This window comes from Physeter macrocephalus, chromosome 8 (genome assembly GCF_002837175.3).
Source record: "Physeter macrocephalus isolate SW-GA chromosome 8, ASM283717v5, whole genome shotgun sequence".
In the NCBI taxonomy this organism is placed as follows: domain Eukaryota; kingdom Metazoa; phylum Chordata; class Mammalia; order Artiodactyla; family Physeteridae; genus Physeter; species Physeter macrocephalus.
The window spans coordinates 15,841,764-15,869,347 of record NC_041221.1 but is presented as its reverse complement, the minus strand read 5'-3'; the positions used below and the strand labels follow the sequence as shown (position 1 = coordinate 15,869,347).

General features: G+C 55.4%; 1 protein-coding gene across 5 annotated transcripts in view; it reads right to left on the bottom strand.

Moving 5' to 3' along the window:
* Positions 1–2,308: 2,308 nt before the first annotated feature.
* AHRR (aryl hydrocarbon receptor repressor) overlaps positions 2,309–27,584 on the bottom strand; it is a 76,994-nt gene continuing 51,718 nt past the window's right edge. For 3 of the 5 annotated variants that reach the window (XM_024118504.2, XM_024118507.2, XM_055086496.1), the window contains exons 5-11: positions 22,222–22,311; positions 12,279–12,408; positions 11,226–11,362; positions 9,512–9,699; positions 6,858–6,919; positions 6,488–6,632; positions 2,313–6,062 (exon numbers count right to left, since the gene is read on the bottom strand). In XM_024118504.2, the coding sequence (XP_023974272.1) occupies positions 5,096–6,062; positions 6,488–6,632; positions 6,858–6,919; positions 9,512–9,699; positions 11,226–11,362; positions 12,279–12,408; positions 22,222–22,311 (1,719 nt within the window). In that variant the 3' untranslated portion in view covers positions 2,313–5,095. Of the gene's footprint in view, positions 6,063–6,487; positions 6,633–6,857; positions 6,920–9,511; positions 9,700–11,225; positions 11,363–12,278; positions 12,409–22,221; positions 22,312–23,950; positions 24,416–27,584 lie in introns of those variants that run through there. The other 2 variants (XM_024118511.3, XM_055086497.1) reach the window with 2 other exon arrangements.

Here is a 27,584-nt window from a genome sequence, read left to right as displayed (position 1 = left end):
GCGGCCGGAGCCTGTGCTCCGCAGCGGGAGAGGCCGCAACGGTGAGAGGCCCGCGTACCGCAAAAAAAAAGAGCTTTATGTCAAAGGCACGGTCAGAGAGAGTCATTTTCTTAAGATACAAAACACATAAACCATAAAGAAAAAGATAGTTTGCCGTGCTAAGATTTTAAACCCTTATATATTTTTTTAATTCTTGACAGACAAGCCATAGACTGAGAGAAAATCTTTGACGAAGCACTACTGTCCTGAAGTTTAAGATGGCGCCCACGGTTCACCAAGAACGGCAGACAAGCGCAGGACAGGCAGCAGAGGAGCGGCCAGCGGGCTGGGGCAGAAAGCAGGGCGGGGCTGCCTCCCGGCACTGCCGTGGTCCTTAGGGGCCGTGGGGCCCCCCTCCCGCCCTGCGGCCGACGCGGCCTCCAAACCGCGGCCCAGGGTCGCTTTCACCGGAAGCCCTGCCGTGCCCCCCTCCCTCAGACCTGCCTGTGGCCCGCTGCCCCGCCTGAGCTCGTCCCGCCCTCTCGCTCCAGCCCGTCAGGCTCCTCCACCCCTACCCTGGACACGGTTCCTGTCAAGTCTTGGCTCGAAGCCTGCCTGGCCCGCAAAACTGCCCCGTGGGCCGCAGGACGCCAGCCGACCCGTCTGTGCGCCTCCCGCCGCCTCCCGGAACTCACACAGCTCCTCGGCCACTTGTCTGCACCCTGTCCCCCGTCCACATGCACGGGGACGTCAGCTGCAGCGCACGCGTTCTGCCTCTTGTCCTCCCTAATGTGTCCCCGGCACTGTCACAGGGTCTGGTCTTCAGCTGGGGCTCAACAGGCAGCTGAGCGAAGGAGGGAAGGAAATGCGCGTAAAGCGGCTCGCTGCCACCTCACCGGTCAGAGAGCCGGAGCTGAAACGTCTGACGGTACCAAATCGGCGGGGAGGAGAGACGCCAGCGCGCGCCGGTGGGATGCTGCCACTGGCTGAATGCTGTGTCCCCCCAGATCTCACACGCTAAACCGACCCCCAGGGTGATGGTGTCAGGAGGTGGGCCCTGGGGGGTGGCTAGGCCATGAGGGTGGGACCAGCCCCCTTCAGAGAGACCTCACAAAGCTCCCGCGCCCCCCGCCCCCGGCGAGGACACAGCGAGCAAGTCAGCAACCTGGAAGCTGGCCTGCGCCAGACCCCGGTGCCCCCGCAGCCAGGCCGCAGGCCGCCGGCCGCCAGCGCCGTGAGAAGTACGTGTCTGTTGTCGGTAAGCCACCCAACCTCCGGTATGTTCGTTCCAGCGGCCCGAACGGGCTGTGACAGCTGCCCGTGGCAGGACGCCTTTGCAGGACGCCGGGGCAGCCCCTGGTGAGGTGTGGGCCGTGAGCGCCCTCGGCTGTGCCCTCCGTCCCGCAGAGGCGCGCTGGGCGGGGGCCGGGGGGGCACGAAGAAATCTGGGAACCACCCGCAAAACCACCACAGCAGCAGGCTAGGTGGGGGGAGGGTCACGTGACGGCGTGAACATGCGTGCCGTCCAGCCCCAGGTCTCAACGCCGTGAGTCTGAAGATCACAGATGGGGGGAGGGTGTGGGGGACGGCAAGCCGGGCAGGTGGCCTCCAGGGACGGGGAGCAGCTGGCTCAGACCCAGCTGGCGGGGGCAGGTTGGCCTGGTCTCCCCAGAAGGGGCAGGGAGTCACAGAGTAGAGACGGGGGTGGTGGCCTGCAGGACGCAGGAAGGGGGCCTGGCCAGGGCGCGACTGCTGCAGCAGGGGCAGATCCAAGCTCTGTACGGGGCACTTGACGCTTGTGCAGTTTGGGGGTGCTCCTTGACCAAACAGGAAATGAAAACACGGCTCCCTGGGCCTTGGGAGGAGTCTCCGCCTGGGCCCTGGTGACCTCCCTGCCCTGCCCACGCACACCTGTCACCAGGTCCTGGGCAGGGCGAGGCCGACCCCACCACACACGTGACACGGGGCCAGGGGCCTGCTCCGCGCAGGAGAGCTTGAGTCTGGGGTGTCCTGGAGACACCTGGGATGGTCCCCCCAGCCCTCAGTGACGGGCGCGAAAGGGAGGGAGCGCTGGGAAAGCGGCCACCCGCGCTCCTCCTTCGGCCCCGGGTCCACCTGTGCTTTCATTACCGCCTCGTGTCCGGTGGTGAAGGACAGCCTTATAATATAAATTAGCCTTCACATGCTTCAAAGGAAATAAATTTGGAAAATCAAGTAGACGTTTCCATTTACAGTAAACACGTACTAACATGTATGATTTATTTTACATCAATATTGCAAATTTAATACAAACCACGGTATCAGAAATGTATTTGAAAGCTTTCTAAAGGCACTGAGAAAACAGTACAAATAGTTATATTATAGCGTATCCATTTTAAAAAATTCAACAGTCAGTCTAGATATTGAAAACTTTTTTCTTCCAGTAGAAACTGCAAAAATATAAAATATAATTTGTGTTTATCTCCTCCCTCCCACCCCCTTCCTACATCATATTTGACTTTAATATTTTTCAGCTATATAGACAAAAGCTACAGACAACAGAAAATACAAGCCTGTAATTAGCGCTGGTAATGACATTTTAAAGCAGGACTGGCCACACCTGACCTTCTACATTCCATCCTCACCTTCCCCACACGATTTTTCAGCAGGGGCATGGCTGGAAAATAACAAAGGTGCTGACTGAGGGACGTTTTGTTCCCGCTGACCTAGCATGTCAGGACCTGGGCCCCAAGCACGACGGCCCCTCCGGAGCGCAAGACCTGCAGCGCTGATGTCCAGATGCTGAATTCTGCATCGGCGACGCACGACTTGTCCGCCCACCAACCGTGACCAATTTGGTGCGCTTGGTCCCGGGAGAGCGGGTGCATCCGAAACGTTTGGGCACCGTGGCCCTCGTGGGCGGGGACAGCTGAATGTCCTTCAGCCTGCAGCTCTTCTTTGGTTACACTGGGATCAGGCTACAGTGTGCAAACATGCAATGGTGTCTCTCAATTCCATCTTTTCGGTCCAGGGTTTTCCCACTTACGTGGTACGCGCGTGCAGCGCACCTGTCTGCTGTACCCTGAGACGGGAAGGGCAGGCGTCACGCTGAGGGGTGCCCCGGTGCATCCCAGGACCCACCCCTGTGCCGAGGGTGGCACTGCACAGAGGGAGCTCCAGAGAGGCTGACAGTTACTTTTGAGAGACGGTGCAGGGCTGCCCGCGAGGAGCTGGGCACTTGGCTTGAATAGAAAGGAAGGAGGCAGTTTCTGAAATTCCACCCCTTGTCTTAGGGACGAAATCTATCAGGTGTGCTGGGCTCAGCGTGCGAACTAAGTAGAGAGGGATGCTGAGCCAGCGGGGGGCGACGGTGGGAAGCAGGTGGTCCTGACGCGCGCGCGGCCTGGCTGCCATCGTGACGGGGAGGGGAGACTCTGGCGGGGGAGGGGGACGGCACAGCACCGATGTCACTTTTGCAAGGCCCCCGGGGGCTGGGCAGAGATGAGCAGGCTGCTGGGCAGGGCTCGGGGATCCCAGGAGGCCACAAATTGATGACTCCCAGCCCTGGGCTCCAACGGGTAACCTCTGTCAGTCCAGGGAGAGACCTTCAGCTCCCACCACGACACCGGGAGAAGCCCCTCCACGAAGCAGGCAGCTGCCTAAGGGTCCAGAAGACCCAGTCCCGCCAGCCCAGTCCTGAGTCTGACAGGGTGACGATGCCTTCAGCAAACAGCTTCAGCATTAACTCAGGAGCTGAACACTGACACCCCAAAGCCACAGATGCCGGACAGAAAGGCCCCCCCGCTGAACGTGGCGGGGCTGCGAGGGGCCCCTGCCCATCCCGAGACGGATGATCACATCCGTCAGGAGGGTCTCCAGCCCCAGCACAGGGGGATCTCCGACCAGCTTCCTCCTGCTCGCTGGTGATTTTGTCCCCTGGTGTCGTGTCCTGCACTCACTGCACCCGTGGCCTGGGGTCACCCCGGAAGGCGTGGGGTCACCCCGGAAGGCGCGGTGAACTTCGCGCTGAGCCACGAGCCACCCCTGGTGATTGCAGGTGACCTGCGCTTTCCGATTTATTCCTTTGCATCCTAATTTCCTGCGTTCAGAATGTGTTACCTTCACAATTTTTTTCTTTTTCTTTTTGGCCGCACCGCACAGCATGCAGGATCTCAGTTCCCCGACCAGGGACCGAACCTGCGCCCCTTGCATTTGAAGCACGGAGTCGTAACCACTGGACCGCCAGGGAAGTCCCCACAATTTTTTCGTTTTTATAAAGCATTACCTGTCTGTCTTGTCTCTAATAGCTCCCCCTGGGATGATGATTGGCGTCTCATTTAAAAACCTGTAGAGAGTCAGCAAGACAGCTGGACAACTGGACTAACTCGTTCCTCTCCCTACATCTTGTACTTCTCTAGACTTCCAAATCCAGACCCTGTAAACTAGGTTGCGCGATGCGGTGAGAGGCAGATGAGCAAGAACCGCCTTCAGGGGCCCCCTGACAACACCAGAGACGCTGGCGGAAGGAGGAACAGGGCGGGATCCGGCCAATCCTGCCCCGGGCCGGCCTCAGCCTGCGCCAGCGCCGCAGGCACACGCTGCACGGCGGTGTCGTCGTTGTTGTCGAAGTGCCGGCCCGGTGCTGACAGCCTCTTCCGCCTGGAACTCCTGGACTCCTCCCAGGATCGGGCAAGCGGTCACCTGCCGCTCAACAGGCTTGATTCCCCACTTGCTGTCTCGGCAGTGGGGCCCCCAGGGTGAGGCTGCTCCCCGCGGTCCACTCGCCGGAGGCGGCGTCGGGGAAGCCGGGAGGCGGGGGCGGGGGGGCGCCGGACGCTGCGCTCGGGGCAGGTCGCCGGTCGGCTGCCCTCGCTTGCTGCATCTCTCGGAGCACCGAGTGCTGCCCGGCCAGGCGGCCCAGCTCGCTCTGGCCTCTTTCTGAGAAACCGTGTCCCCTTAGAGGGCAATACTGTCACACTTGAGCAGACTTAAAACCACTCTGCATTTAAGAACTTCAGTGGCGTTTGACGAGCTACAGGATTTGCTATGGCACGCGCCTCCCCCAGGAAGGTCTCTGCCCCTGCACTGCTATCCCGGCCGGCCGAGGGACGGACGTCAGCCTCTACGGACGCCTGCTCTACGGCAGGAATGTGCACTCGGGGTCTCTGGGTGGCATCCGTGTCGCCAAGGCGCCCCTGGGGAGCATCCCGGGCGCCCCACCCTGGCTGTGAGCGGCCCACGGGGGCGAGTCCAGGGGCTCAAGCTTGACTACAGGCGCAGGCCGGGGAGCCTGGCAGTCACAGCCCAGGCTGGGGGAGTGGTGGCCCCCGGCACAGAGGCGGGGCGGAGGCTCCAGGCAGGCGCAGTGTGCGGGGTACAACGGGGCCAGCTCCCTGCTGGGCCTGGGGTGGGCCCCCAGCAGGCCGGGCCCCAGGGGTGGGCTGTAGAGGGGGTGCCTGGAGTCCGGCTCCATCTTCAGGTGCATCCTGGTAGGGAAAGTGACCAGCTGCCTCTTGGCCACGTCGCCGGCCCCCAGCCACGCCTGGCTCGGGGACACAGAGTAGCCGTCCGCCGCGTCCTCGGACCCGGATTCGCTCTCCATCTTGATGGGCACGTCGAGTGACAATGTGGGGTTACACGGGGCTCCCGGGGGCATTGGGACACCTCGAAGCTTGTCCTCAGTGGGATAGCACCCCGCGGGGAGATGCTGCCCTCCCGGCCGAGGAGGCCCGTCCTCCAGGCTCCCCTGAGGGAAGGGGCAGCTGGTGGGAGGGGGAGCCTGGCCCTGGTGGCCATCCCGCAAGGCTCTGCTGGTCCGGCCGGCGCAGGGCCCGGGGGGGGCCTTTGGCTGGTGAGAGCCAGCTGGACTCCTGACGGCGTGGACAGCGCCCTGTGTGCCCGGGTAGGGCAGGAACGGGTCACCCTTGCCGGGCTCCAGCTTCAGCTTGGTGCCGCCGTCCTGACCGTGTCTGCCCTGCGTCCAGTTCAGGTGCTTCGAGGGTCCCTGTGTCTCGAGGTGGCAGCCGTACGGGGGGACGTCCCTCCGCTCCCTTGGGCAGGAGGGGCCCCTCGGCACCCCGCCCAGTTCCTCTCCTCGCCCATCCCTGCGGGAAGACACGCCCGTCAGACAGAGCAGAGGCAGCGGGGGCCCAAGGGGAGGCCCTGCATCACGCCACGTGCCGGGGGCTGCTCCGCGCTGCCCGTGGCCCCGTGACACCGGGCCGGCCTCCGCCCCTCCTGAACGGGCCTGCCCATGGCCTCCCCGGCACCCAGAGGCGGGGGCAGCTGGGGCCTGGCAGCGGAGGGAGGGGAGAGGGTTTCTGAGCAAAGGTGAGCACGGAGGCCGGGCGTCGCCCGGGGGTCCAAACAATGGGCAGAGCCCCCGCCGTGGTCCCCACCGTCCCCGGCCAGTCCCCACGTGAGTGACGACAACGTCCAGGGTGAGGAGGGGGTGTGGGCACCCTCTGTGCACCCCCACACCCCCCGAGAGCGGTTCAGCCGCGTGGTCAAGGCCGCCTCAGCCACTTACCCTGCGGCCCCCTCGGGGGGCGGATGGAGGCGGTCGTGGCCACCCCAGAGGCACAGGCAGGGGGCCCGGGGGGCAAGGCGGCCCCAGTGGCAGGCGTCCGCGGGCCTCCTGAACACGGACAGGCCGTTCCCTCCGTTGCCCCTCCCTGCCAGGATTCGGAGAAGGGCGAGTGAGCGGCGCCTGGGCTGGGCGAGCACTCATCCTCGGCACCAGCGACACAGCGCTGCCCCCGCAACGCCCGAGCGGCCGGGCAGCCGTCCGTCCGCCCGCCCAGCCCTCCAGACGGCACCGCCACAGAACACAGCATGTCTCCGGGGGCACAGTCATCTTCCCCATTCCGAAAAGACGAGATGGAGAATTTAACAAGTACCTGCTAAGTAACTGGGTTTCCCGTGCAATTCTGGTTCACAGAGACTTGCGGCAGCTTTTGCTCTGCAAAGGACACAAAACAGCAAAACGACATGCAGGTTAAACGTGTGTCGAGGGCAGAAATTACAACACGACCTGTGTTGTTGTCACACCCAAGAGCAGAAGATACAATGACTCACACTTTTTAAGCCTGTATAGATTGTAAAGCCTTTTCCCAGTTACAGGTTTGTTGAAAATTCCAATTCTCATCACCTTTCAGGCCAATGAAGCACTAATGAATTTCCTTCAGAAAGCAGACATACGCCTAAGGTGACTTTCGGTGCATTTGTTTTCTTCTGGATGGTCAGAATGGAAATACAGATTCCTCTGATTTGCAGTAGTTATTTGCCGTAGTTTACAAAGCCATCATAAGCACTAAATTAGTGATACTGAGCCATCGCCCCAGGGGAGTGTGTACACACACACACACACACACACACACACACACACACGTCTCACAGATCTTATAATCTTAGATCCTAAGGCAATGTGCAACTTATCCTGGGAGATCGTATTTTCTTCATATTTCAAAAGAAAAAACAAGGCTCAGAAGTGTTAAGTGACTTGCCTAAAGCTGCCCCTATAGCAGGTACGAGAATGGGATTCAAACCCTGTCCAACTGGCACCACAGCCAGAGCTTCCTGCACTGCAGTGGCCCCGCCTCTCCATCTTCTGAGCGTCTCTGTAGGAGCCAGAGCCAGAGGTGGAGATGGAGACAGAGACATGAGGTTGGAGCGCCACCCTTAGCAGGGAAGGTACCATCGGGCGACTCAAATATTTTTTTCACGGTTCATGTCCACGAAGGACTAGTCAGGAGGCAGATCACACACACAGAACCCGTGAACGTTTAGGCGTGAGGGTGTATCACAAAGTCCCGTTCAGGAAAAGTCGTGACGGACCTGCAGCGCCTTCCAGCGACCACGACGTCCCTTCCGGAGCAACCCTCCCGGGCCTCGGGCTCCCGGGTTAGCCCCTCACAGCCTCTGCGCCCAGAAGGGAAGAGCATGACGGGCACCGAGGCCGGTTAGGAATTCAGTTCAGAGCCGAATTCAGCTCCAGAAAACCTGAAGTCAAGAGAAGCTATTTGCTTCTTTTCTCAAGTGTTGGCTGGCTCTTCCTCTCTTCGAGTTTTAAGGATGTTCTGTACAACGTGTGTCTAGTATTCGCTGCACGGTCACTCTGGGGGCAGCATCCTAACCCTCACCGCACAGACCCTCGCCAGACCTCCGAGGGACGTGCAGGTGTCCACGCCGCCCAGGGCAGCGGCAGGGGAGCCGGGGAGCCCGCGCCCACCGCCCCAGGCTCAGGGCTCCCGCGCGGCCCTGGCTGGGGGTGCCGCCCGCACACCTGCGCTTCCCCGCCTGGCCGCCGGGGGGCAGCAGGGCCTCTAGGAAAAGCGACGGGAGGGGACGATTTTCCCTCCATCTCGTTTGTGGGGCTGGGGAAACGTACAGGAGAGGAGAGCCCATCGTGTGGGGCTCGGTCACCATCATCAAGCCAGAGGGCTCGAAAGCAGAGAACTCGGAGACGGCCAAGGCAGGTGGAGGGTATTTCGCCCCCGCGTTAGCCCAGGTGGTGGGGAGAAAGCAGGTGTGGGGAGAAAGCACGTGCCGGCAAGACACGCGTAGGTGTGGCCGAGCGTAATCTACGTGCTTTGTCGCATCTCCCGTTTTAGTTGCTTCATCAGTTATTTTTAGAGTTTTTCCCCGCGGGCGTTCTGTTTTTCCTCCTTCCGATTTTACAACGTTTTCTACCTTTGAAAACAGAAGGCATGTGTATATAATTTTTAAATGCTCCGGAAAACTGCTGCCTTAACGAGCCGGCACGTGCGGGGCCCAGAGGCCGTGAAGACATGGCTCCACCTGCAAACCCGGGGCGGGAATGGGGACGCAGGGGGCTCGGAGCCCGGGCATCTTAACGGGCGCTGAGGTCAAAGGGGAACCTGGGTACTGAGGAAGGACAAAGAAGCGGGTTGGAGACTCAGGTCTCCTGACATTCTGCGCCTGGTCGCGGCACAGGGGAGGGTATTGAGGAAGAAGAAAGGCAGACCTCAGACGCCTCTCCTCTCCCCCGGGGTCTCCCTCGCGCCACGGGAAACACGGTTTGCACGCGCACAGCATCTTAATCTCTCCCAGAACCTGACCCACGCAACACACAGACCTAACCCATCCCGAGAAATTATGGACAGGAATCTCCCAGAAAACCTAACTCTGAAGAGCCAAGAAGACGCGGGGGTGGCGCGATGTGTGCGGGACGCGTGTCTGCAGCATGTGCCCCAGCGGCGAGCCTGGGGTTGAGGGAGGGCACGCAGAGGGAGGCGGGGAGGCTGCGGTCCGGCCGCCCGTCCCCCACGGGCGACACGGGCCCAGGGGAGTGGAGGGCTTAGGCATGGAGAGACGCAGCAGTGTTTGGTGCCACAGTCCACAAATATCAGTGAAAGGTTTTCTTTTTTCTAATAGTTGCTTCCTACCGTGATGTAGTAACTTTAAAAACAACACGCTTCTCATTATATTCCTTGCTGGAAATGAAGGAGGAATAGACAGACAATACTAAGTGTGGAGACGCTGTGTTCGAACCACCAGGATGGGACTGCGGCTGCTGGGGGCTCTTACTCACTTTGTGTCCAGCGTGGCCGAGACGTCCACCCTGTGCTTCGCCCTCAGACACACACTCTGCATCTTCACCGCAGTAGGCAGGGGCGCCACGACGCAGAACAGGGAGAGCCGAGGGGGCAGGGCGGCCCCCGACGGGGCCCTCCTCTTCTGCCCGAACAGGAATTTTAGTTTCCCTTGAAACTGCATCGTCTGGTGTTTCAAAGACAGAAGCGAAGGCATGTTCACAGAGTGACTCATCAACGTGGTCAAAGGCCGTGGAGCTCACATTCCCGGGGACAGAAAGCCAGAGAGCTCTGATCCCGAGTCTCTAAGGAGCCATGAACCAACACGTCTTCCACGCTGGCCCTTGGGCCAGGCGCTCCCTACCGCCTTTGAACGACTCGGGGTTTCTCTGGCATCCGCGTAACATCCTCTAACCTTCCAGTGTGTTTCTCATGTGTGCACTCACGGGCGTGTGGGTGTGCGAGCCCTCACTCGGGGGCGTGAATGTGCACGGACTTGGCCGGAGCCACCAGGCAGCCCCCCAGGAGGATGTGCTGGAGCAGATCATCTCTGAGGACTGTTCTACATTAACCCTCCACTTCCAAATTGTCATTCATTGACAACTGTCATTCATGGTGATAAAACTTAGGGACAACTTGATTTGTTTATCTGGAGCACATGGTGTGAGTTAAAAAGCCAGAAAGTCACTCTGGAGTTTGTGATAAAAGAAAAGAAAAGATCTCCCTATTATGGAAGAGTTGATCTATAACTGAGTTAGTTCACAGGTGACTTCAGGGTGCCCCAGCCCCGGATGGAGGAGTAAGCCCACAGGGTGGCTGCGCTCTTTCCCGACCCCTCGTCTGTCCATTCGCCGCCCCCCGCTCCATCCACCATCCCTTCATCTACCCACCCATCTGTCCATCCCTCCATTTGTCTATGAGTTTATTGGGTGAGCAAATGCTTGCAGAGCACCTGCCATGTGACGGTCACATGCTTGGTGGAGCTGTCAGGGCAGTGGTGCTGGGACATCTTTAACAGCCAGCTCTCCAGAGGGAAAAGGCCCTGATTTGTAGCTTCTGACAGCGTCTTCGGTGTAAAAATTCCCACCATGGCTGATTTCGAGCTGCCAACCTAGTATCATCTGGATCTCTATGTTCCTGAAGTTTCGACAGCGGGCTCCCGTGGGCAGCCCCACCTGCCAGGTGTGGACAGGCTCTGCACAGGTGCGGGAGCAGCTGGGGTGAGGCCGCTACCCACTCCCCTGTCCTCGGCGCCTCCGCCGTCCGCGCCGGACCCCTTTCCCGCACGCGCACGTGCAGTGACCAGCCTCGCGGTAAACTATGATGAGACACTTTTCAAACTGATTTCTTTTGCTTGTTTCCTCTACTCGGTGCTTCGGACACAGCTTCACTTCAGCTTAGGTTTCGATCTCTGCCTCACTGTACAGTAAAATCTACCTACGTTCACGTAGAGGGAAAGCTATCTTACTTTCCCACAGAACTGAGAACAAAGCATGATCAGAACAAAAGACCTTCTGGACCACCCGCTGACTGCCCGAGGAGGAGATGAGCAGCGGGGTGTGCCGGGGCGCCAGTACTCCATCCGCCCCAGCGGATGGCCCGCTTCATTCTCACTCGCCCGCCGTCGCTCGCCTCGCCGCGGCCAGGCTGGACCGTGCGTGCCGCCGGCGCCCCCCGCCCCGGGCCTCTGCCGTCCAGCAGCCGCTCGCTCACCAGGAAGCCCGAGGTGCTGTCCAGCAGGCAGCGCACGCGGCAGACGAAGCAGCGCGTCAGGAAGGCCGAGTACTCGGTGGGCCAGCCCGCGGCGCCCTCCTGGGCCCGGAGCAGCCTCCCCAGGACGGCGTCCTCTCCTGGCCGCGTTGGCACAGGCGGTGGCGGTCAGGGAGAAACCGGAAACACACTCTGATAAGCAAGTTCGTAATGTAACAGCAAGCTATCAGCACATAACACACACGCCTGCCCCAAACCGACGTCCGTCCCTGAGCGCCCCTCCCGCCCCCACCCCCGCCGAGCCAGCCGCCCCGACAAGGTCAGGTCTTTGCCCTCGAAAACGGCGTTTCGGTACAACCACGCGTGTGACAACCGCACGTGGCACGGTTGACCAGTTCAGGGTTTTTGTTCTGAGCTCTGTAAAACCGTGTGTCGGCACCCGGGGGTTGCGTTTTTCTCTGACTTTACAGGGTAAATCATGCTGCTGTGTGAAGGTGTGCTGCAAACTCCTCCTGAATTACGGACCACTTGTGGGGAGATGTGTGGGAGAACCAGGACTCCTCCTCCCCGGCCCTGGACCGCAGGAGAACGCCGCCCTGCCCCTCGAGCTCCCGTCGGCTCTGCAATCTCCTGGGCACCTGGATGCCTGCCCCGTGTGTCCAGTGGGCAGGGGCCACGGACCCGGGACTTTGAAGGGGGTCTTGCTCACAGGGGGCAACGTCCCTGAACAGACAACAGTCTCTGGGGGATCTTTTTCTGCTAAATCTAAAGTGGGTGAAAGGAGTTTGCTGGAAGACGTGCGTCTGAGGGCGAGTTTGCAAAACCAGAGACAAGTACCATGGCTTCTCTGCCTCAAGTCCACGCCCTGGGGGGCACAGAGCAGCAGCCCGAGACGCGGGAGCGCTCGGGAGCCAGGGAGCCACGCGGGGCTGGAGGAGGGTGGGGCGGGGCGCGGGAGGAGGTCTCCGAGGAGGGGGCGTCGACACCGCATCCACTGGACGGGAAGGAAAGGGGGCGATCCGTGTCTGAGTTAGACCAGGGCCCCCCCAGACCCACCTGTCTCTGAGAGCAGGTTCTGCCCACATCCAGCCTGAGGAGGGTCCATGGCCCAGTGCAGCTGCCGGCAGAAGTCCTGGCGATCGTCCACGTGGATGTAGTCGTAAATATTCTGGTGCATCACGTCCGTCTGGAACATGGCAACAGTCATTTTAGCCTTACCCGGAGTGAATTTCCACACTTTATTCCAGTGTTAATAACTGCGAAAACGTCTCCTCCATCTGTCAAAGGCAAGTCACACCTGTGAAGAGAAAGTCCCTCCCCGGAGGACATGACCACATGGCCTGGACACTAGGCATCCGGCTCACGAGGCGCAGAGCCGGGCACGCTGCGGGTGCCCCCCGGGCCAGGCGGTGCCTTCAGGGGCAGGTAGGGGGCTCGGAGACCAAATGTCACCTGGGGTCAAGATGCCCCCTTTTCCAAGTTGACTCCAACCTCATCAAGCTGTGCGTCTATGTTTGGTCACGTTCCAGCCTCTCTGTTGTACCGGAATCACAAAAGTTAATTCGGAAAGCATCCCTGTGAAGTGAGCTGGGGGCCACCAGGTGAGCTGGGGGCCGGGGCAGCACCTCCAGGCCTGACCACCACCCCCGGTAGGACGCCGCAAGGACCCACCAGTCCACAGCCCTCCCTCTGGTCCTGGGCGCCCCCACCCGCTCGGGCCCCGGACGCAGAGGCCGACCCCTAGGTCCATGCTGGGAAACCGCGGTCTGGGGCACGAAGGCCACCGCCACGGGCTACGAAGACTGGCTTCATTAGACTCGACGGTTGCTGTTGGCCGAAACGCCCGCAGAGTGTGGACAGGCGACGCGCCTGGAGCACGTCTCCCCGCCACCCTCTCTTCAGTTAGAAGGGCATCACTCATTACCCGCCTGGGACCCCAGCCCGCCACGTGCTGTCCGTGACCTCTTCAACTGGTCCGCTTCTGAGTTTCAATCATTTCTCAACCGGATCACTATAACAACTTGACGGAGGGAAAGTTCCTGAAGGATCAAGACTTCACAAATGACGTCACCGCCTTAGAAGGTAACAGGTAACCCCACCCAGAGTGGATGAGGTGCGCCATCTCTCCACAGGCTCCTCCTGAAACCGTGGCCCCCGGACATCAAACGGGGAGCCTCAGGGAGGTAGAAAACGAGTATGATCGTGACTCGGAGGCCGGCCTCTATCACCTGTGCCCCCCCAGCCCCAGGCACTGTTTTCACGGAAAGAAGAGGACCCTGAGGTCGGAAGTGATTGTGGTCCTCGGTCAGCGCTGTCCAGGGTCAGGCAGTCTGGCGTGACCGGGGACCAGCTCATGGTGGACGTGGGCACCCCTGACTTTCCCTCCTGCTGAGCCCTGGTGGCGCCTGCCGCACCTTCCGATTCTCACCCGCCGGGCAGCTGGCAGCCTCACCTGGAGGCTCCTCCCTCTACCTCACCTGGTAGCTCCATGGTTACAAGGGCACGTCCCATAGCCGTGCTTTCCTAATACACTTTTGTGATTCAGGCATAAGGCATAGTCTGAAAAGTGCCCAAGTCATAAATACGCAGCTTTACCACCCAGTCAGGAATCAGGACCCCCACAGCATCCCAGGACCCCTCCCCTCCACCCTCCCCAGAGGCGGTCGTGGCGCAGGACCCCGCACCGCCGGCTGATACTGGATGTAAATGGAGCACTGTGACCCCTGTGTCACATCAGAGTTGTGACACGTCCCCTGGTGCGTGTGACGGCAGTGTTTCAGCCCCACCATCGTGTGGTACTCCACTCTAAGAACGTACCACAACTGATTAATCCACTCACTGCTGGGCCCTCTGAGTTATTTCCCGTCTGAGCCTGTTACAGAGGCTGCTGCTGTGTCTTCGAGGGCGTTTCTGTCGGATGCACACCCAGGAGTGGAATGACTGGGTCATGGAGTGAGCAGAGCCTCAGCTTTAGTGGAAGAGGCCAAACAGCCGTCCGAAGTGAGCATACGAATACACACTTCCGTTGCGGCAGTGTGGGAAAGTCCAGTTGCTTTATGTTCTGGCCAACCTTTGGTATTTTCAACCCTTTTTTTTTTTTTTTTTTTTGAGCTATGGTGGTGGATGCGTCATGGTTTCTTTTGATGGTTTGAATTAGCACGTCAGGAAGACTAATGAACTTCTCACATGTTTCTCGGGTTTTAGATGTGAGTGTGTGCGTATGCGTGTTGCTCGCTTGTCTTTTTCGTGAATTTCCATTGAGCTGTCTTGCTGCTTTGTCAGTGCTCTTTATCCTTCTGGACAGGAGTCCTTTCTCGGGTGGATTCCTTTGCAAAAATCTTCTCCACTCCCTGGCCTGCCCTGCTGCTCTCTTAATGGGTCTGACACAGCCTGATTCATCAATCTCTCCTCATGGACAGGGTTTTCGAGTTTTGGTCCTGTCTACGTACTCTGTCCTCATATACCTCCCAACACTGCCCTGTTATCTTCTAGAAGCTTCCACCACCCACCCGACGTTGACTGTGCATGGTGTGAGGTAGGAGTCAAGACTCATTTTTTTCATGTGGATCCAGTTCACGAAGCACCATTTACTGACGAGACCAGCGCCCGCCCACCTCTCGGCAGCACCAGCTTCACCTGTAAACCCGCGGCTGCTCTGAACCTCCGCTCTGTCCTATGGGTCCACCTGTCCATCTTCCACCGACCCCACACGTCTCAGCCACTGAGCTCGACGGGCAGTCTTGTCTCCGGGTCTGTACGTCCCAGGGAAAATCCCCCCCCCCCACCGCCCTGCCGATGGGATCGCTCAGCCCTCTGCATTCCCAATTAGCTGGTCAGTTTCCTCCCAGACAAGCTGCTCAGTTTTTACGGCAGTGTTATTAATTAATGTTATTCTGTAACTTGATCTGATGTCTTTATGATAATCATATCGAGTCCTCCAGTCCACGATATGGCATACCCTTCCATTTATCTGGATCTTCTTTAATGTCTTTAAACAATGTTTTATATTTTCTGTGTGGAGATACTGCATATCATTTGCTTGACTCATTACTAGGAATTTGGTGTTTTTCCATCCTGCTTTGACGGATGGCATTTTCCCCTCCATGGTTTTGATTAAAGGAAAAAAATTGTGCTGACCTCTGAGCATTTGATACTTCTCACCATAAACTGATATACAGGCACTGTGATCCAGGTTATTCTCTGGTGAGTTCTGGCAGGTGACCCCAAGCTTCGCAGAACCCCACGGCCTCGCTGCTGCCCCATTTGCCGTCTCCACACACCTCAGATGATTCACGAATGGGACGCAAGGTGTGGGTCTGTGGCTTAACGGGCACAGGAGGCAGGTTGACTTGGAGGAGACATCGCTGACTAAGTGAATTTGAAGACCAGTTATCTGGGGTGAGGAAACCCAGTTGGTAGCAATTAGTGTGGCTTCCCTTCGTCTTTCCTAATCTCCTAGGGTCTGATGCCTACAAATGAGGTCAAGAAAAATAAATGGTGGGAAACGTGAGAAGGAGGGGAGAGAGTAGGTAACAGTGGTTCAAACAGCAGAAAACAGGCCCTGCTTTGGTTGGGTCAGGCGGTCTTCATCCTGCCTCTAAACCACCCTTTGCGGAGTTGAGGATAAAAGTAGTGATACAACCGTTTTCACAAACGGCTCGTGCCAGGAGTAACCATCTCTACTTTCTGTGCAGAGAGGGCGCATATCCACTCTCCATGCCCGTGGAGTCACGTCTGCCCCGGTTCACACGGGGGCAAACTGGCCCGACCGCTGACCTCCGAGAGAACAGACAACATCTTGAAGCAGCAAACGGCAACAGCAACTAAAATACACATCTGAAGCCTATCCATTCATCTCGAAGAGTGCTGAAGTGTAAGATAGTGAAACGCTGCACTCAGGCCGTGCCCGGAAATACCTGGTTCCCGACTTTTCGTGCGGCGTTTTGCACAAGAAGCTTCCGATAGCACAAAGCTATTCTAACATGTTCATGAAATATTGTGCATAAACTAGAGGCACGGCCTGATTTAATGGCATTTGGAAACAATTTCTTTATAATAAAAGGCAAAACTTTTTTTTGTTTTCAGCGGAAATAACCAAGTTCCAAGAAAACAAAAGAGCCAATTAGCAAGTTCAGACCTGGAATCAGGTCTCCTCTGCAGGGCTTTTCCCACGAAGGTCCTACCCGGGGGTAAGGCCTTGGAGCTACAGCCAAAGGCAGGTGGCTCCGGGTGTCTGGAGAATTCACAGAGCAACTCAGGCGACAGTGATTGGAACGAAAAGAAATTCTGAGCACGCAAAAGGCAACCCAAACCACGTTTTTCTAGATCCAGATCCGGCACACGACCTCCAGGGGAGCACGTGGAAGGCTTCGCTATTTGGGGCTGGAATCCCTCGTGCCCGCGGCCTCGCGGAGTCACCAGCCGTCCTGCATGGGGCGCTGCTCCAGGGGACCCCGAGCCCGAGCCTGAACCCCGGCCACGGCCCCCGACCTCGTGCGAGCGCGGCCTCCGCGCAGCGACTGCAGAGGCGGACCGGGTGGCCCGGCTCCCGCGTCAGGAGCGCCCCCAGCCCCCTGGGGGTCCCGGCCGCGGCCTCGCAGCCCCACGGCGCGGAGGAGGAAGTCGGGCGACCCCGACTCGAAGGGGCGGAGCCGGCTCCCCGAGGCCACGCCCCCGAGCCCCCCGCGGGGGCCGCGCCTCCGCCCGCTGCTGGGCCGCAGGCCGCGACCGCGCGATCGCCGTCCGCGAGGCCGCCCGGACGGTCCCGGGGCCAGGACAGGGCCTGGCGGTCACTCTGTGCGGGTCCGGGTGGCGGGAAAGTCAACGTGGAAACGAGCGTGGGAGGAATCGAAAACGATTCAAATGAGGATTTGCATGGAAATTAGATCACGGGCCCCATCGGCCTCAGGGGCTCAGGCGGACCTCAGTTCTCAGCCTGCCGGGGACCGGGCTCTCAGACCTTGGCTTCCGCTGCCCTCAGCTTCGGGCACCCCCTTGGTGTTCGGCCCATCCAGGGAGATTTTCGTTGTTAACGCCGATCTGGCCTCTCCCCGCTTCCTCGCTTGGCTCTGATCCGGGCTCTGCAGATACTTCTCCTCTGCCGGCAGAGGTACCCCGGCCCTGCGGGGCTGTCCACGACCTCCGGGCGGGCGAGCACCCCTGCCCCAGTCTCGCCAGCGTCCCAGCGGCTGGGCGCCTCGGGGGACTCTCCACCCCCCAGGGGCCGCCGCCTCGCCCCAGCCCACGGGGGGTGGGGCGGGGCGTGGGGCGGGGCGTGGTCTCCGAAACGCGCTCCTCCTGGGCGCCGGGGCTCAGCCCCGCGGGCGCTGCACCCACTGTGTCTGCACCCCTTTCTCGCTCATCCTGTGTCACTAGGCGATGATTCTTTACACTGAACTTACATTAGTGTACGTTTGTAAGTTCTGTATATTAAGCCGTGCGAATCACTGCACAGGTTCTGCCTCCGGATGTGGCCCTGCGGACAGGCACACTATTCTCCGTTCTTCCAGGTTCTGTTTTGTTCTCTCTCAAACCCACCGTTTTTGTCTTGAATTCCTCAGGGAGGGTGCTGCTGGTCCGCGGCTTCCTCGGGCGGATAACTCTGCACCGTGAGCTCCCTGCAGAGGGCTGCGTCTGGGGGGTGGCCCCAGGCAGCGCAGCTGCGGCCACTGTTGTGCCCGGCTTGTCCTCAGACCTCAGCCGTCGAAGTTCCAGAGCCGGGAGGCTGGTGACTTTGGGCTGGGATTTCTCACGAGAGACTTCTTTTCCTTCCCGGAGGCCAAGCCAGGTCCTTCTTCCTTCCCTGGGACTTTTCATTGAGCCACCCTTCTAGGACCCAGTGTTGGCTAATGAAATTGAACTTCTCACATGTTTCTCGGGTTTTAGATGTGAGTGTGTGCGTATGCGTGTTGCTCGCTTGTCTTTTTCGTGAATTTCCATTGAGCTGTCTTGCTGCTTTGTCAGTGCTCTTTATCCTTCTGGACAGGAGTCCTTTCTCGGGTGGATTCCTTTGCAAAAATCTTCTCCACTCCCTGGCCTGCCCTGCTGCTCTCTTAATGGGTCTGACACAGCCTGATTCATCAATCTCTCCTCATGGACAGGGTTTTAGAGTTTTGGTCCTGTCTACGTACTCTGTCCTCATATACCTCCCAACACTGCCCTGTTATCTTCTAGAAGCTTCCACCACCCACCCGACGTTGACTGTGCATGGTGTGAGGTAGGAGTCAAGACTCATTTTTTTCATGTGGATCCAGTTCACGAAGCACCATTTACTGACGAGACCAGCGCCCGCCCACCTCTCGGCAGCACCAGCTTCACCTGTAAACCCGCGGCTGCTCTGAACCTCCGCTCTGTCCTATGGGTCCACCTGTCCATCTTCCACCGACCCCACACGTCTCAGCCACTGAGCTCGACGGGCAGTCTTGTCTCCGGGTCTGTACGTCCCAGGGAAAATCCCCCCCCCCCACCGCCCTGCCGATGGGATCGCTCAGCCCTCTGCATTCCCAATTAGCTGGTCAGTTTCCTCCCAGACAAGCTGCTCAGTTTTTACGGCAGTGTTATTAATTAATGTTATTCTGTAACTTGATCTGATGTCTTTATGATAATCATATCGAGTCCTCCAGTCCACGATATGGCATACCCTTCCATTTATCTGGATCTTCTTTAATGTCTTTAAACAATGTTTTATATTTTCTGTGTGGAGATACTGCATATCATTTGCTTGACTCATTACTAGGAATTTGGTGTTTTTCCATCCTGCTTTGACGGATGGCATTTTCCCCTCCATGGTTTTGATTAAAGGAAAAAAATTGTGCTGACCTCTGAGCATTTGATACTTCTCACCATAAACTGATATACAGGCACTGTGATCCAGGTTATTCTCTGGTGAGTTCTGGCAGGTGACCCCAAGCTTCGCAGAACCCCAGGGCCTCGCTGCTGCCCCATTTGCCGTCTCCACACACCTCAGATGATTCACGAATGGGACGCAAGGTGTGGGTCTGTGGCTTAACGGGCACAGGAGGCAGGTTGACTTGGAGGAGACATCGCTGACTAAGTGAATTTGAAGACCAGTTATCTGGGGTGAGGAAACCCAGTTGGTAGCAATTAGTGTGGCTTCCCTTCGTCTTTCCTAATCTCCTAGGGTCTGATGCCTACAAATGAGGTCAAGAAAAATAAATGGTGGGAAACGTGAGAAGGAGGGGAGAGAGTAGGTAACAGTGGTTCAAACAGCAGAAAACAGGCCCTGCTTTGGTTGGGTCAGGCGGTCTTCATCCTGCCTCTAAACCACCCTTTGCGGAGTTGAGGATAAAAGTAGTGATACAACCGTTTTCACAAACGGCTCGTGCCAGGAGTAACCATCTCTACTTTCTGTGCAGAGAGGGCGCATATCCACTCTCCATGCCCGTGGAGTCACGTCTGCCCCGGTTCACACGGGGGCAAACTGGCCCGACCGCTGACCTCCGAGAGAACAGACAACATCTTGAAGCAGCAAACGGCAACAGCAACTAAAATACACATCTGAAGCCTATCCATTCATCTCGAAGAGTGCTGAAGTGTAAGATAGTGAAACGCTGCACTCAGGCCGTGCCCGGAAATACCTGGTTCCCGACTTTTCGTGCGGCGTTTTGCACAAGAAGCTTCCGATAGCACAAAGCTATTCTAACATGTTCATGAAATATTGTGCATAAACTAGAGGCACGGCCTGATTTAATGGCATTTGGAAACAATTTCTTTATAATAAAAGGCAAAACTTTTTTTTGTTTTCAGCGGAAATAACCAAGTTCCAAGAAAACAAAAGAGCCAATTAGCAAGTTCAGACCTGGAATCAGGTCTCCTCTGCAGGGCTTTTCCCACGAAGGTCCTACCCGGGGGTAAGGCCTTGGAGCTACAGCCAAAGGCAGGTGGCTCCGGGTGTCTGGAGAATTCACAGAGCAACTCAGGCGACAGTGATTGGAACGAAAAGAAATTCTGAGCACGCAAAAGGCAACCCAAACCACGTTTTTCTAGATCCAGATCCGGCACACGACCTCCAGGGGAGCACGTGGAAGGCTTCGCTATTTGGGGCTGGAATCCCTCGTGCCCGCGGCCTCGCGGAGTCACCAGCCGTCCTGCATGGGGCGCTGCTCCAGGGGACCCCGAGCCCGAGCCTGAACCCCGGCCACGGCCCCCGACCTCGTGCGAGCGCGGCCTCCGCGCAGCGACTGCAGAGGCGGACCGGGTGGCCCGGCTCCCGCGTCAGGAGCGCCCCCAGCCCCCTGGGGGTCCCGGCCGCGGCCTCGCAGCCCCACGGCGCGGAGGAGGAAGTCGGGCGACCCCGACTCGAAGGGGCGGAGCCGGCTCCCCGAGGCCACGCCCCCGAGCCCCCCGCGGGGGCCGCGCCTCCGCCCGCTGCTGGGCCGCAGGCCGCGACCGCGCGATCGCCGTCCGCGAGGCCGCCCGGACGGTCCCGGGGCCAGGACAGGGCCTGGCGGTCACTCTGTGCGGGTCCGGGTGGCGGGAAAGTCAACGTGGAAACGAGCGTGGGAGGAATCGAAAACGATTCAAACGAGGATTTGCATGGAAATTAGATCACGGGCCCCATCGGCCTCAGGGGCTCAGGCGGACCTCAGTTCTCAGCCTGCCGGGGACCGGGCTCTCAGACCTTGGCTTCCGCTGCCCTCAGCTTCGGGCACCCCCTTGGTGTTCGGCCCATCCAGGGAGATTTTCGTTGTTAACGCCGATCTGGCCTCTCCCCGCTTCCTCGCTTGGCTCTGATCCGGGCTCTGCAGATACTTCTCCTCTGCCGGCAGAGGTACCCCGGCCCTGCGGGGCTGTCCACGACCTCCGGGCGGGCGAGCACCCCTGCCCCAGTCTCGCCAGCGTCCCAGCGGCTGGGCGCCTCGGGGGACTCTCCACCCCCCAGGGGCCGCCGCCTCGCCCCAGCCCACGGGGGGTGGGGCGGGGCGTGGGGCGGGGCGTGGTCTCCGAAACGCGCTCCTCCTGGGCGCCGGGGCTCAGCCCCGCGGGCGCTGCACCCACTGTGTCTGCACCCCTTTCTCGCTCATCCTGTGTCACTAGGCGATGATTCTTTACACTAAACTTACATTAGTGTACGTTTGTAAGTTCTGTATATTAAGCCGTGCGAATCACTGCACAGGTTCTGCCTCCGGATGTGGCCCTGCGGACAGGCACACTATTCTCCGTTCTTCCAGGTTCTGTTTTGTTCTCTCTCAAACCCACCGTTTTTGTCTTGAATTCCTCAGGGAGGGTGCTGCTGGTCCGCGGCTTCCTCGGGCGGATAACTCTGCACCGTGAGCTCCCTGCAGAGGGCTGCGTCTGGGGGGTGGCCCCAGGCAGCGCAGCTGCGGCCACTGTTGTGCCCGGCTTGTCCTCAGACCTCAGCCGTCGAAGTTCCAGAGCCGGGAGGCTGGTGACTTTGGGCTGGGATTTCTCACGAGAGACTTCTTTTCCTTCCCGGAGGCCAAGCCAGGTCCTTCTTCCTTCCCTGGGACTTTTCATTGAGCCACCCTTCTAGGACCCAGTGTTGGATGGGACTCCATCCAGCTCTGCCCCAAGGTCTGGAATCATCCAAGCTAGGCTGGCCTGGGGCAACGTTCCAGATGAATTATCTGCACACCAACAAGAGCGTTTCCAGAACTCACTACGTCCTGACTGTACCTCGTGTCTGGGCTTTGAGACACCAATGCACAGACGAGGACAGGTCCACTGCCCTGGCCCTGACCAGCCTCTCACGGCGAGGAGCCCGGGAGGCCAGGCCTCAGTCGGCACAAGTCGCTGCCCTTTAGACGGGGGACGCCCAGGACGCTGTCACGCCTCTCGCTGTGACCCCGGGCCCTAGACAGAGCTAGGTGTGCAAATCCCCTTCTGACAAAAGCTCCATGATTTAAAAAAAAAAAAAAAAAGCGGCAGCTTGATTTTAGAGACATTTTAAACCTTGAAGACAACGTGTGCTTTCAAGGTAACAGAACCGAACCGCAGCAGATAGAGCAGCTGTGTTTACCTGGTGGAAGCCCAGATAGTCCGCGATCGTTGCTGACGCGTAGAATATCATCCCTTCCGCGCTTACCACCAGAGCAAAGCCGTGGAGGGACTAGAAGAAACAAAAAATCGAGTTGGCTCCCAGATACATCTGTGAAATCATTCAAAATGAAAGAGTCAAGCATTGATTCTGTTCGGCTTTTCAACCATTTCTCCCCCGTTTTGTGGTCTGTATTCACAACCTCCAGAAAGGCCCGCTTTTAATTTATTTATGACCATTTTGCAAAAGGTCCCAAGCTAGCAGATGACATGGGAACTTGGTCACGGTGTATAAGGCTCAAGACTAGGGTTCTTCTTTTTCTAATGATTATCAAATTTAAGTTTTATAAAATATACACCATCACTATGAGATGACACGCCAGTACCTGAAACCGAACAGGAACCTTTATGCCACCTTGTGGATTTCCCCATTCATGCACCCTCCTCTATACCATGTTCTGATTTTTCTAAGAATTTTTACCATGAAAAAATGTTGAGCTCCATCAAGTGCTATTTCTATATCTACTGAAATCATCACATAGATTTTCTTTAATCTATTAATGTGGTGAGTTACAGTGACAGATTTTCTGATGGTGAAATCATTCTTGCCTACATAGGATAAACCTTAGCGGATCATAATTTTTAACATGCTCTTGGAACTGATTCATTTCACTTACGAAATATTCATTTATATTGAAGGGAATCCAGCCTATAAGCTTCTCTCTTTATTTTGGTGTCAAGTATACCTAATCTTCCCTCTTTTTTCATTTTCTGGACCCACTTGCTTATGATGAGAATGATGTATTCCTTGAAAGTCTGGTTCACCTCACCTCTAAGATCCTCCATTTTGGGTGCATTTTGGGAGAGATGGTGAGTGAAAGGGGGTGGATTTTAGTACCATGTCAGTTTATTTAATGGTTGTTAGTGTATTCAGGATTTTTTTCTTATATCAGTTATGGCATTTAAAAATATTTTTTAGTAATGCCTTCATTGCATCTTGATTTTAAATTTACTCATGTATGTTATTCACAATATTTTTATGATTATTAAATTTCAGTTATATCTGTCATTATCGTGGCATGTGCTGTGTTGGGCTCGACTCCCGGGACCATCCCTAGTGAGGATGCATGAGGGACCACGGCCACCAGAGCGCGAGATCGACGCGCATTCTATCTACCTATCTCTACCTGCCTATCTGGCATCATCATCATCACTTTGATAAAGAAAATGGCAGCACACTCTGTGTAGGTCCTGGTGAGTGTCAGGCACCATATGTGGAATAGCTCATTCAGTTCTGCATCACCTCCATGAGGTAGGAACAGTCTGATTCTACCGGGCCAATACAGAAGCTGGAGGTAAGGGAGGTTCAGGCAACTGGCTAGTGGAGTTCAAAATATTTCAATCTGAATCTTTAACATACAGACATTTAGAGACGCTTTTGTTTTTTTTTTTAATTTTTTGGCTGCGCGGCATGCAGGATCTTAGTTCCCTGACCAGGGATCGAACCTGCGCCCCCTGCAGTGGAAGTGCGGAGTCCTAACCACTGGACCGCCAGGGAAGTCCCCAGACATATAGAGACTTTAACTTCTATGAAGTCTGTAGCTATCAGCAGTGTATTATAATACCCATTTCCCTTAATTCTTGACCATGCTGGATACTTTTTTCTTTTTTTTCTAATCTTTGCCAATTTTATAAGTGATAAATTATCTTACCATCATTATAATTTTCACTTCTTTGATTATTAATGAGATTGAAAAAATTTCATACATTCATTGGTAACTTGTATTTCTTCTTTGGTAAACTGCCCATGCATGTCATGTGCTGATTTTTCCATTAGGGTTTATACATATCGATATCCAAGAGCTTTTAAATTACTGATATCGAAGATTTCTAGGCAGCCACCTAAATTCAAATCCCCACACTTCTAAAAAATGATGGAGAACAACAAGAACAGGTAAAACGACAGAAATCTGCACCCCCATCATAATGAGAACACAGAGAGGTGATGAACTTCAAGTTACATATAAGCAGAAAAGGCAACATAAAGTCCCAGTAAGCTTACGATGACTGTTTCAAAAGAACAAAGTGTATAATCCCTCCTCAAGAAACTAGAGAAAGCAGAGACGATTAAATACAATGTAAGGAGAGGGAAAGAAAAATTTAAAATAAGAGAAAAAACAATGAAAATTGTTTAAACAGTTAAATGATAAAGATTGTCAACAAAGTGAAGAATTGCTTCTTTAAAAAGATTAATAAAATTGATAAACTCTTAGCAAGACGGATCAAGAAAAATACAAACTACTGACACCCGGAATTTTAAAGAATACATCATTACAGATCCTATAGACATTAAAAAGATAGTGAGGAAATAATAAAAATGATACTCAAGAAATTAATTTACCAGAATTGACCCATTAGAGATAGAAACCTTAAAAGGTCAATTTCTGTAGAAGAAATAAAGTGATCAAGGAACTAACCCAGGATAATGCACCAGGCCCGGATGGTTTTAAAAAGGAATTCTACCAAATCTTTAAAAATCAGATAACACCAATGCCCCATAAATTGTCTCAGAAATAGAAAGTGAAGGAAATTTTCTAATTCTTTTTAAGAAGTATAACACTGACCTTGATTATGATAAGGAAAATACAATAAAAATAAAATTGCTTACTTTGACTACTGATGCAAATACGCTAAATAAAATATTAGCAAACAGACTTCAATTTCGCATTAAGAAAGGAATACATCATGACCAAGTGAATTTATTCCAGGAATGCAAAGTTGGATATTAGGAAATATTAAGAAATTCATTAATCTAATACACCACATTTATAGATCTAAGGAGAAAAATCCACGATTATCCTTTTTTTTTGGCTGTGTTGGGTCTTTGTTGCTGAGTGTGGGCTTTCTCTAGTTGCGGCGAGCGGGGGCAACTTTTCATTACGGTGCGCGGGCTTCTCATTGCGGTGGTTTCTCTTGTTGCAGAGCACGGGCTCTAGGCGTGCGGGTTTCAGTAGTTGCAGCACGCGGGCTCAGTAGCTGTGGCTTGCGGGCTCTAGAGCGCAGGCTCGGTAGCTGTGGCGCGTGGGCTTAGCTGTTCCGCGGCATGTGGGATCTTCCCGGACCAGAGCTTGAACTCGTGTCCCCTGCATCGGCAGGCGGATTCTTAACCACCGGGCCACCAGGGAAGTCCCTATGATTATCTTTATAGATGGCAAAAAGCTTTCAGCAAAAGTCAACACTCGTTCCTGATAAAAACACACAAGAAAATAGGAATTGTGGATACATCTTAACGTGGTAACGTGTGTGTGTGCGTGTTGTATGTGTGTGTGTGTCTGCCCATGTTATTCCTACGCGAGCAACTTAATGGGGGAAAATTCTAGGCGTTTCCAGTATGATCAGGAAGCAAGGCAACGATGCCTATGACATCCCATACTGGGGTGTGTAAACTACACCCCCCGACATAGAGCCTGCCACTGGTTTTGTAACTGAAATTTTACTAGAACACGGCCACACCTGTTCATCTACGTATTGTCTCGAGGCACTTTTGCACTACAACGGCAAGGCTGAGTGGTTATGACAGAGACAATATGGCCCAGGGGTCCCCAGCGCCCAGGCGGCACAGCAGGGGGTGAGCGCAGGGGGCCAGTGGGGGAAGCTTCACCTGCCACTCCCCATCGCTGCCCCTCACTAGCGTGACCGCCAGAACCATCCCCCCAACCCCGTCCGTGGAAAAACTGTCTTCCATGAAACCGGTTGCTGGTGCCCAAAAAGTTGGGGACCACTGATACGGCCCACAAAGCCTGAAATATTTCACCATCTGGCCATTTAGAGAAAAAGTTTGCTGACTCCTGTCCTGTAGTATCTGGGGGTGTTAACTGTTGCAACTAGAAGAGAGAAATCAATGGGAGGTATAAGAATTGAGAAAGTAAAACGATCGCTATTTGCAGATGATACCATGGTTTACTCAGAAAACCCTAGAGAATCAATGATAAAATAACTCAAGAGAATTCAGTAAGCAGCAAGGATATAAAATTAAATATATATATTCAATAACCTTTACATATGAGAAAAATGACCATATTAGAGGACATCATGGTGGATAACACCCCATTTACAAAGACCCAGGATTTGTAAACTCGACAAGAAATGTGCAAAATCGATGCAAAGAAAACGTCAAAACATCTCAAGAGACACAAAATTATATGTGAACAAATGGAAAGACATCCTTTGTTCTTGGACTGGGTGACTCACCATCATAAAGATGCCCATTCTTCCTAAGTGACTTTATCAACAGAGCGCAACGTTGTCTCTATCAAACTTTTTCATTGAACTATAGCTGATTTACAATATTGTGTTAGTACAGGTGTACAGATATATATATATCTGAATCACTATATATATTTTTATATATTCCTTTTTGGATTCTTTCCCATTATAGGTTATTACAAGATACTGAGTATAGTTCCCTGTGCTATGCAGTAGGGCCTTATGGTTTATCTATTTTATATATAGCGGAGTGTATATCAAATTTTTATGGAGCCAGCAAGTTGATACTAAATATGGAAAGTAAACATGCACTAACTGTTACAAAAACACTGAAAAAGAAAGGTAGGGAAGACTGTTATTTATTGTCAAAACATACCATCAGGCCTCCACAACTAAAGGAGTTGGGTGCTGGCGCGTGAATAGACAAGTGCGTCCATAGCCTGGGACAGGAAGCCCAGAGCAGGTGCAAGTACAGGTGGAAAGGTGGTGTCATCCCAACTACTGGACAAAGACGGGCTTTTCAATAAATGGTTCTCCACTGAGATTTTGTCTGTCTGTCGAATAGGCTGAGTGATCATCTACAGTTGACCAATATTTCCTGTCGGGGAGCATCACCCATTCCAGATCCGCGCTCAGCCACCACGCCTCATTCCTTCACGGCGATGATGGACTTGGTGTGCCGTGCTGCGTTCAGGATGGTTTCATCTAGTCTCACAAGTAAAACGGGCTGAATTTCTCCCGAGCGCCGTCTCTGCCTGGTTTTAGTACAGGGTTCCTGACTGCACAGAATTAGCTGCCCCTTCCCTCCTTTTCCGTGCTCTGGAATGGCTCTGGAATGGTATTTTCTGTCCCTTGGAGGTTTACCTAAACTTTGCTTCTGAAACAAGTGGACCAGATACCAGAGAGGCAACAGTCTGAGCAGCAGCCACCCTGGTCAGTGCCCCCTCAGCTCCTGCAGCCGGAAGGCTGGAGGCTCCACCGTCCAGCCCTGCCCCAGCCAACCCGCAGCCCCGGAGGCTGCTGTGTGCTCAGGCTTCTGCCTTGTCTTTCTTGTTTTCTCCCCACATTCTTTCAGTTAAT